Source organism: Calliphora vicina, chromosome 5 (genome assembly GCF_958450345.1).
Source record: "Calliphora vicina chromosome 5, idCalVici1.1, whole genome shotgun sequence".
In the NCBI taxonomy this organism is placed as follows: domain Eukaryota; kingdom Metazoa; phylum Arthropoda; class Insecta; order Diptera; family Calliphoridae; genus Calliphora; species Calliphora vicina.
In genome coordinates, this window is record NC_088784.1 from 40,522,101 (window position 1) to 40,532,982 (window position 10,882).

A 10,882-nucleotide genomic window follows, 5' to 3' on the forward strand; every position below is an offset into this window, starting at 1 on the left:
ATAATAAAAAAATAAAAATTTACTAGATTGTTTTAAATTTCAACATAATTTATGTTTGATTAAATACTGAATAACGACTATAGTTTATTTTATCAATTAATTAGTTAAAATTTTGTATTAATTTAGGTTTTTAAATGTTGTTTTTGTTTAAAACGGTGGATTTAATTAATAAATACATAATATATATTGAAATGTAGTATGTAGATGATTTTTAATACAGATTTTTAATAAGTAGCGGTGAAAAATGTACAATTAATGTTAAGATAAGATTTATCGTTAGATTGATTGATCAATTATTGAGTTTTCATTTAAATCAGTTTTGTTTGAGGCTAGAAATTTGACTAAAATTTGTTTTGTTTTTGGTAGCTTGAATAGATTCTTAATCTCTTATGTTTTTTTAGCTGCTGCTGCACTAAATTATATGTTTTGTTAATACAATTAATATTAAATTTGCTTTATTTAGTTGTTTGTTGTGTTTTTTTTGGCATTTTAAACCAAAGTAATTGTTAAGCCTTTGGGTAAATTGAATGTGGAAGTAATGTCTTCTTGTTGTGTCTCCATTTCAATGAGTTCTTCATAATTTTCCTCTGCTTCACTTTCGTGCTCATCTTCGTCACACAAATCAATCACTTCCGCCGTTTCGGAAACCTGAAAAGTTAGACGTTTTCTGGCTGCCAACGAGTTGACGTATGTAAATTGATCTGCTAAACAGGGTAGAACTTCCGATATGCTTGTATCGAAATTGACTAAAACTTCATCATCTTCCAGGGGACGCAACCACTTTGATTTTGGTTTAGTGGGACTCATAATTTGTGGTAAAGTGCTGGTTGTGTTGGTGTTGATGTCGCTTCCGTTTTCTTGTGGTTCTCTAGACAGTGTAGTGCCCAAGCGCCTTAGCATGGAGACAACTTTGCCATCGACTGAGGGTTTTGGCAAATAATTATGACGTATTTGCTGAGGTTGAGGTTGCAGTTGTTGCTGCTGTTGCTGGTGTGTATGATGTTGGTGTATACTTTGGCATTCGTTTTCTGTTTGTGCTTCTGTTTCAATTTCAGTGACTAGATTTTGTGAATTACGTGCCATAAATAGTGGAGTTTCTCGCTGGGCCAATTCTTTTTCCACTTGTACAATACTACGCAGATAACAGGCCCTCAAGCGAGAAAACTCTCGACACTTGCGACATTTCAATGCGGTTTGTGTAGGTGTTTTCAGGGAGTTTTTATGGCTACGCACCACCATATATTTGCCACAAGCACATTGTTGCATTGATTTCTGCTGCACTCTAGCTCCTCCACGTTTGGTCAATTGCAAACGGAAATTACGCTTGTTGAAATTGATTTTACTCACAGGTTTATTGCTTTCAGTTAGTTCTGGTACAGCCTCTACAGTAGATTGTTCCTGATGTTGTTGTTGTGGTGCCTCTCTCAGCTCTTCGAGTTCGGCCAGTTGTCTGGGTTTGACTTGAGCAATGGGTCGGCAAACGGCTACTTGTTTTTTGGAGCCAGAACTTTTTTCATCTTGCATTACATTGCCGCTGTTTAAGTGGGATCGAAAGGTACCCGAAGGACTTTCGGCATCATTGCTGTTTAAAGCCTGTAACGAATGCCAATTGATCAGCCAATTATTGCAACTGAAGCATAAATATTTATCCTCGTTTAAGGGCTGCAAAAGAATAAGAGAAGATAAATATAAATTAGTTTAGGATGCTTTTTTGTATGAACTATTTATTAATTTCGAGGATAAGGGTTTGGATTGCTATGATACTTGATCTAATATGGTATTATTTTGAAGTATAATTTGGTGAAGGGTATATAAGATTCGGCACAGCCGAATATAGCTCTCTTACTAGTTTTTTCTATTATTTTTGAAGTTTAAAGCTTAATTACATTTGCATTTAAGTTAAATTCCATCAAAATGTTAAAGTGCTTGAATTTTTGGGGCTTTGGTGCTTATTGGGGTTATTAAAAATTCCCCTGACCATTATGGTCACATCTAACGATAATTTTAGGACGTTTACCCTATAATTAAATTTCAAAAATCTAAGAATTATTCTTAATGCTTTTGTTTAAATTATATGCGATAATAAAAATCATAAAGAATTTGCTTAATAACTCTCATAAATGGCCGTTCCTAAGATTTGGACTTTAAGAATTTCGGGTAAACGATTTTTTTTATTTTGAAGAATAGGGTGAATTCCAAAACGTCTGTATGCAATGCAACCTTAAAAAGTCGAGCAATTCCTAACGCAACCATGTAAACTTTAATAATGTTTCATATCGCAAAATGTGTGAAAAAGTAAAAACAGGCAGTATGCTAAGTTTTTTTTTAAATTTTAACTACGCGTTTGCTTGCTTTATCTTGGTGAAGGGTAGGTATATAAGATTCGGCATAGCCGAATATAGCTCTCTTACTTGTTTTTTTTTTAAATCAAAGTTTTACTAACTTTTAGTCGCTCGATCTATTCGAAATATTTTTTATTAGTTCTTTTTCATTAGTTTTTCAACAAAATCGTATCATTATTATTGTTTTTTTACACCTAAACCGACAACAATGCCCTGAGGCACTCTTCACCTTTTTGCACCTGGTTCCTAAACTTAATTTGCAAATTAGTTTCTGATGGCTGTTCTGAGTTTATTGGATCGTAATTAGCCTAAAAAATTATTCGAAAACTTGAGGGTTAATATAAAAATGTACTTTATAATATTTGAAATATTATTGCGGTTTGTCTAAAACCAATTAAAAATCATACAGTTGTAATCACAAATCAATTATTAAAGTTCATAATTGTAACGCCCTATGAATTGTAAAAGAATTAGGGTGAACTGATCCTTTTATAAAAAGACCAAAACAAACACGTTGATAATTACCGCTGCATAGGACACCATATCAATAAAATATTTATAAATTATGTACGAATGTTGTGTGTTTTTGGTCAAAACCACCTGCCACCACCAAAAACCAATAACAACCATAACAACAACAACAAAAAAGCCGGTAAATACTTGCAGCCTGTAGTTTAGGAGTAAGTTTGTAATTAAGTAAAACTGGCTGCATGGCTCAATAGCAGTGTAACTGATAACAGCTGCCAGTGGTTGTTCTACTGCTTAAAATGGATCTACATATATTTGTACTGGTAAATTCAATAAAAAATATGTTAAAGGTGTTTGAAATAGAGCTTGGCGCGCATGCTTAGTATTTGTGATAACACTATTGTTTACCTGAACGATCATTATTAGATTCATGTGGCACACATATTAGAAATTCTAAGTTATTATATTGTTCCTGTTGTTATTGTTGTTGTGTGGTAAAATGACAGATGACGCGTGTGCCGTGTGTTAAACAGGATTTACATTGATAAACAAAAAGGTTTAATTATTACGAGTCGCATTAAAAACCCTACACAGATCGGACGGACGGACAGACAGACTGACAGCTATAGTGTACGTAAGTAGACGTCATATGTTGAGCTGCTTTGCTGTAAAATGCATAAGAATCGATCACCAGGTGCAAAATACGCATACAAAAATTTCATATACATATTCGTATAAAACCAAAAACAAAAAATTGTGATAAAAAATTATTTTGAGAAAATAAAACTAAACAAAAAATAAAACAAGTAAGAAAGTATGGTCGGTCAAGCCCGACCATATAATACCCTACACCAAGTAAATGAGTAAAAATATTTTTCTTTTAAAATATCAATAATTTATATTTTTGAGTGATTTTCGGAAGTGGGCCTTATATGGGAGCTATGACCAATTATGGACCGATCACCATGAAATTAGGTCGTGTGATTTATGTCTATATTAAAGTTAACTATGTTGAATTTTGTGTGTATACCAACATTTTTAAGCGATTTATGCACGTTAAAGTGATTTTCGGAAGCGGGTCTATATGGGAGCTATGACTAATTATGGACCGATCGTAACAAAATTTGGTAACATGAATTTTGTGTATATAAAACTTATTTGGAGCGAAATTTGTGTAGATACATAGATAAATTAAACGTTTATGACCGATAAAGTCTAATTTCGAGGGGACATTTGTATGGGGGCTAGGTGAAATAATGGACCGATTTCAGCCAGTTTCAATAGGCTTGGTCCTTGGGCCGAAAAAGTAATATGTACCAAATTTGATCGAAATATCTTCAAAATTGCGACCTGTACTCTGCGCACAAGGTTTACATGGACAGCCAGCCAGCCAGCCAGCCAACCAGACGGACGGACGGACGGACGGACGGACGGACATCGTTTAATCGACTCAGAAAGTGATTCTAAGTCGATCGGTATACTTTAAGGTGGGTGTTAGACTAATATTTTTGGGCGTTACAAACATCTGCACAAACGCATAATACCCTCCCCACTATGGTGGTGTAGGGTATAACAACACCCAGCAAAGGTGCTATTACTTTGCCACAAATACAGCTGTCGTTATGTTGCATGTTGTTGCTTGCTACACACACACAAACATCCATAAAAAAATATAAAATGTTTTTGAATTTTAAACCAAAATAACAAAAAAGTAAATGTATGTGCAGTTTTAGCCACAGCAGATAACGAAGAACTGAACTGACCCGCAGAAATTGGAGCATTAACAAATATTTGTACGAACAAATAAAAATCTTAAAATGATTTGTTTGGCTAAACTATGAGTTAACAGTGGTTTTATGGGAGTTCATATTTTCAGTTATTAATCATTATTTGAATTATAAAAGATGCTAGAGTTTTTCATTATTTTCTTTTGTAATATAAGTTATGCTAATTTCTGTATTCAGCTAGCTGAATATGCAATTTTTATACCCTACACCACCATAGTGGGGAGGGTATTATGCGTTTGTGCAGATGTTTGTAACGCCCAAAAATATTAGTCTAACACCCACCTTAAAGTATACCGATCGACTTAGAATCACTTTCTGAGTCGATTAAACGATGTCCGTCCGTCCGTCCGTCCGTCCGTCTGGTTGGCTGGCTGGCTGGCTGGCTGGCTGGCTGGCTGGCTGGCTGGCTGTCCATGTAAACCTTGTGCGCAGAGTACAGGTCGCAATTTTGAAGATATTTCGATCAAATTTGGTACATATTACTTTTTCGGCCCAAGGACCAAGCCTATTGAAACTGGCTGAAATCGGTTCATTATTTCACCTAGCCCCCATACAAAGTCCCCTCGAAATTGGACTTTATCGGTCATAAATGTTTAATTTATCTATGTATCTACACAAATTTCGCTCCAAATAAGTTTTATATATACAAAATTCATGTCACCAAATTTTGTTACGATCGGTCCATAATTAGTCATAGCTCCCATATAGACCCGCTTCCGAAAATCACTTTAACGTGCATAAATCGCTTAAAAATGTTGGTATACACACAAAATTCAACATAGTTAAATTTAATATAGACATAAATCACTCGACCTAATTTCAAGGTGATCGGTCCATAATTGGTCATAGCTCCCATATAAGGCCCACTTCCGAAAATCACTCAAAAATATAAATTATTGAAATTTTAAAAGAAAAATATTTTTACTCATTTACTTGGTGTAGGGTATTGTATGGTCGGGCCATACTTTCTTACTTGTTTTTAAATTAAATTTAAAATTTTTTAGGGCAAACCACTGTGATTGTGTGGTGTTTAAAACAAAACAAACAAACAGCAGCTGCTGTTGTTGTATGTCTGCATTATGCTGCAACTCTCATACAACCTGCATAATGATCATCTTCATCATCAACATGCTCTGAGTCTGATTATCACCGGCTAAGGGCAGCTGCTGACATTTTTTTATTTTTATTTTTTTTTTGTACTTTGAGAATGTACCTTAAAACCTAAAACCTACAAGCAACCTGCATCTTGAGACATTTTCTTGAAAAAAAAAACATCTCTCACAAACCTAGCAAGATGCATCAAATAGGCCAAACGAATGAGATGTATCAAATTTCAAACAAGTAGCTACTTTGCCAACACCATTAACAGGAGTTTTAGGAAACATGTGATCGATATTATGCCTTGTAGGTACATATAAGGATGAGTGTGTTTGTAAGGATACTCTGTCAGCAATCAATACTATGTGCATATGTATACAATTCATCGATCATTTTTTGTTGTTCCTTTGTTTTGTTGTTGTGTTTGTTTGTAATTAAACAAGACTGGAGAGCCACTTTTTAAAAGTTTATTAAAGCAGAGAAGCAGAGACAGAGAGTCGGTATCAAATTACGGGATAGGTGGGAATTATGAGAACAAGTGACATCTGCTGTTTTAGGACAAACAAAAAGAACAACATACTTGTTTATGTGAATATTTTGTTTAAATATCCGGTGTATGAGTACAAACGTAGCATATATCTACTTACATACTTGTTTATGAAATATTCTGTAGATTCAAACAATTTTAATTTTTAATAACTTTTGTTTAGCTAGCTGAATAACAATATGTTTACATTGTTTTTAATTTAAATAATCTATGTTTATATTACTTTTTGTTTAGAACAAATTCAGCTAGCTGAATGTGAATTTTTATTATAATGCAGCAATTCTTATTACATACATATTTAGCCAGCAAACGCGTTTGTGCTTCGATCACCTTAATAGGTTGAATTAAGGAACAAGTGTAGATCCTTACTTGAAAGCTCATAAAGAGTACATAAATATTTGGCAATTCAAATTAATGGGTAGCTTAATCTTATCACGAAAATATCTATTTGAGAAGTAATTTTTTCATCAGTGCATCCTTAAAATATAATAACGGGTAAAAATGGGAATTATTATGCAGTATTTGAGAGGTACTTTTACTAAAAGTAGGGTAAAAAGGGGAATTATTTTTTTCTTTTAAATCAGTTATCTTCAAATTAGAATTTTTAAATAAATATTTTTTATGATACGAAATTTCACTTTGTACCCAATGCAAAATACGTGTTGTAGTTTTCTGAAGGTCAGCTATATTTTTTGAAAATTTACCTTCAAGGGTTTAAAAGGCTAACTTTAAAATATCATATGTTTGGGAAATTCATATTTAAATGAGTAAAAAAGGGTAAACAAGTGTTGGTACTTTTTTTGGTACCTTTTATATACAAGGTGGCGCAAAAGTAATCCTCCTATCAGAAAATGCTATAAATTTTGCGATTGGTCCCTAATGTCAGTTCTGTCAGCAATATTCCGCGTTCTGGAGCAGTGTAGCGTAACATTGTTTATTAACGTGTATTTCGCATGTGTTTACTACACCAATGTCAAAACAGAACAGAACATGGGCCAATCGCAAAATTTATAGCATTTTCTGATTTATAGCATTTTCTGATGCTCCACCTTGTAGTTTGACCTAAAGCGATCAATCACTACTTTTTCCAAATCTCTTCTTTTTATACCCTTCACCTTCGTGAGAAGGGTATATAGAAGTTTGTCATTCCGTTTATAATTTCCACAATATAATTTTCCAACCCTATAAAGTATATATATTCTGGATTATTATAGATAGCGGAGTCGATTAAGCCATGTCCGTCTGTTATTCTGTTGAAATCAATTGTCTGAAGACCCCAGATATCTTCGGGATCCAAATCTTCAATAATTCTGTCAAATATGCTTTCGAGAAGTTTGCTATTTAAAATCAGCAAAATCCGTCCACAAATGGCTGAGATATGAGGAAAAAACCAGGACAACTAAGTAATTACTGGTTTTAATCTGGATTACTAAGTCATTAATATAGACAATATGGATATATAATGATAGATATTTCAAAGACCTTTGTAATGACGTATATAAAACCACAATGGGTCAAAATCGGAAAAAATATTTTTTAACCCGATTTCTTTTTCCCCAAAAGAAAAAACAATTCGAACATTTTTTTTGCCAATAAATGAAAAAACTGTTAAAAAAATTAATTTTGTTATTGCTCTCTTTTGGCTTAAAAATCGTTTCTATATTTCTATAAAAATGCCTTCGTCCGGCTATTGAGTGAATAATTACTATTCGAAGGCCATTTCCCACATTCAGTGAAGGTAACAACCCTTCCGCATGCCAAAGACCGCATATTTAGAACATTTTTTTTTGGCAACGATTATTGATAATCTCTAACAAATGTATGTAGATGTAATATTGAAACAATAAGTATTTGACACGAAGAAAGTTTTCATCTATCGTAATTGGCAATTCAAGCCCTTTTGATTGACATCAAAATATTTGAGATCAAATAATTATTTTAAGAGATATTAACAATTTTAACACTTTATGAGTTCCGCTATATGTTTGTGAAATCTATGCAGTGTTTATCGGTTATTAGTTTGTAAATATTTAAATTTAATTAAAAACTAATACTAAAATAAGTTTTTTTTAAATATTATTTCACTTCACTTCAATATTAACGGCTAAATAATTTGCTAGCAGGCTAAATAAAAATACCTCATGAATGACATTGACATGCATGAAGTTGATTGACAGTTCCTCGTACTAATGTTAACATTATTGACCTATAAATATGTCAACTCAACTGTTTATTTAAACACACAAGTACACGCGAAGTAATCTAATGCAAAACGTATTTGATGGATTTCACTGATACAACATCAGCGTCAGGATGCTGTACTCTCTCTGCTCGTATTGTTTGTTGTTGACAATAATAGCAACAATAACAGACGTATAAATGCATGTATAATGTATGTATGTGTGTTAGTAAAAAATGTAAAATGCTGAAACTCTAAATGATGGCAGGGTAGTTAGAGTCAAGGGATGTAAAGAATTTTGTGGGTGGTTGGTTGGGTTCAGTTGGTGAACAAGTACATATTCATATTGGAAAGTCAATCACCCCAACTCATTGCCGTTGAAAGATACGATGACTCATTTTATATAAAAAAAATAATATAAAGGAATAAATAGTCTCATATTGATTTTTTCCCATGTCAAATGAAGTAAATAATTTTCTTAACTTACTTCACTAAGTATGGATGATTACAATTATTGTAGATTTGTTAAGAATAATTAAACAAAATATGACATAAAAGAAAAAGCAAAATTACCTGGAATTTAAATTTGGCCTGTATAAGTTGTACAATATTTGGTCCACTGCGTGGCTCATAAATGTTGATGGTTTGATTTGTGTGACAACCACAGATGAGGCAGGTGCGTTTTAAATATTCCGATGATTTTTCAGACATTTTTGTTTTTTATTTTAATATTTGTTCAATTATATAAATTAATAAACACTTGATATTTTTATTTTCTTTTAATTGCAAATAATTCACACAATTTCTTAAAGATAATATTTTTCTTATTTTTTTTTTGCCGCACCGAACGTGTATTCAGTTTTCGTGTTTTATGTGTATTTTTTCTGTTTGTATTCGTATCTTTTCTATTGGGTTTCTATAACAATCCTTAGGATACACAAATAATATTGCGCAAAACCCTCTTTTTTCATTTGCACACAAACACATACATACGTTCACTCTACTTTGTATTTTACTACGTCATATGTTTTAATTACACTCTTTTCTTCCTTTTTGTTTTGCTCTCTTTCCCGTCATGTGAGAGAAGCAGTTTAACAAAATTAATTTCGTTTAAAAGGGCTCGCACTTTTTGTATTGTATTACGTTCGTTCGTACACGTCCTTCACGTTGTAAGGTTCAATTACGAATGAAGTTTAGCTTAACGTTGGTTGTTCTTAACTCACATTGAACCTTTTTTTCATTTTTGTTTTTCTTCCTCATCTCTTTCTACTTGTTTTGCCATCGTTGTCGTCCACAATTCATAACAGCACTTCGATCCACTCTACATGTTTATGTTCGTACATTCATACGTACCTCTTGTTATAATAGTTTTTTGGGTGTATTGTTCTTTTAAGAAGTACTAGTAGTCCTTTTTATAACGAAATACAAGTTACACTGAACGAAATAAATAGCAAATATACTGTTAAAATAATACTAAAACATAATTTTTGTTGAAAACATAAAAATGGAAATATCTCGAAAACTGACAGTACAATTTAAACATTTGTGATCAGCATTCCTTAAATGTATATAAAAAGAAGCTTTGCACTAAGAGCTTTTATGTTTGTGTAGTCATGTACACCTCAATATCTGTTGTGATCTCAAATATTTCTTTCTGTGGTAAGATAGCGCAGGTCTATCGTGATTCTGTATACTTAGTTTTTCAATGCTACGTGTAGTTTCAGAGAAATTGCAGGGTTGGGACACTCCCGTGTGATACTTCAACAGTAATCTGCATATCTTTCACGGTACCGTGAAATAGCTCCCAAATGAAATAACTCCCAATGAAATAACTTCCTATGAAATAATTCCCATCAAAAATGAAATAATTCCCAAACTTGAAAAATGAAATAACTACCAAAGGGTAAAATGAAATTACTCCCAATAATGGGCGGTTTCATAATTTTAAAAATATTACTCCAAAAAATCGAAATATCTCCCAATGAAATAAATCCCAATAGAAATGAAATAATTCCCAATCTGAAGCAAGCATTGCAGGCATATGGCGTAGCGTAAAGTTTTACTCCTCTGGGATGTGTCAAGTTTTTTGCATTGCCGGCCTTTGGCCGGTCGCTAAGGTTTTCTCCTCTGGGGTGTATCAAAAACTGGCTTCACTCAGAAAAGTTTTTTGCATTGCCGGCCTTCGGTCGGGCGCTAAAGTTTTCTCCTCTGGGGTGTATCAAAACTGGCTTCGCTCTGAAAAGTTTTTTGCATAAAATTCGTTTACTGTAAAATGTAAACATTGACTTACGATAAAATCTTACCCCCTATAATTTTGAAGTTATTAACAATTTTGATATTCTGAGAACGCTAAAACATCAGTCGGTCCATAAAAAAAAATTGAAAATGTCGCTTACGATAAGTTGACGCTTATATATTCATCGAAGTCGGTTTTTGATACACCCCAGAGGAGAAAACCTTA

At 33.0% G+C, this 10,882-nt stretch overlaps 1 protein-coding gene across 1 annotated transcript; it reads right to left on the reverse strand.

Moving 5' to 3' along the window:
- Nucleotides 1–440: 440 nt before the first annotated feature.
- phyl (phyllopod) lies at nt 441–9,135 on the reverse strand. Its single transcript, XM_065511688.1, has 2 exons — nt 8,995–9,135; nt 441–1,662 (listed from the first exon to the last, which is right to left on the reverse strand). The coding sequence occupies exons 1-2, from the start codon at nt 9,130–9,132 to the stop codon at nt 490–492; spliced, it is 1,311 nt and encodes a 436-aa protein (XP_065367760.1). The 5' UTR covers nt 9,133–9,135; the 3' UTR covers nt 441–489.
- Nucleotides 9,136–10,882: the final 1,747 nt, after the last annotated feature.

Bases quoted from the DNA above. Each gene is read 5' to 3' on its own strand.
- phyl (XM_065511688.1), bottom strand. From the start codon at position 9,132: ATGTCTGAAAAATCATCGGAATATTTAAAACGCACCTGCCTCATCTGT. The intron at 1,663-8,994 runs GTAATTTTGCTT...ATTCTTTTGCAG, and splicing joins AGGCCAAATTTAAATTCCAG to CCCTTAAACGAGGATAAATA.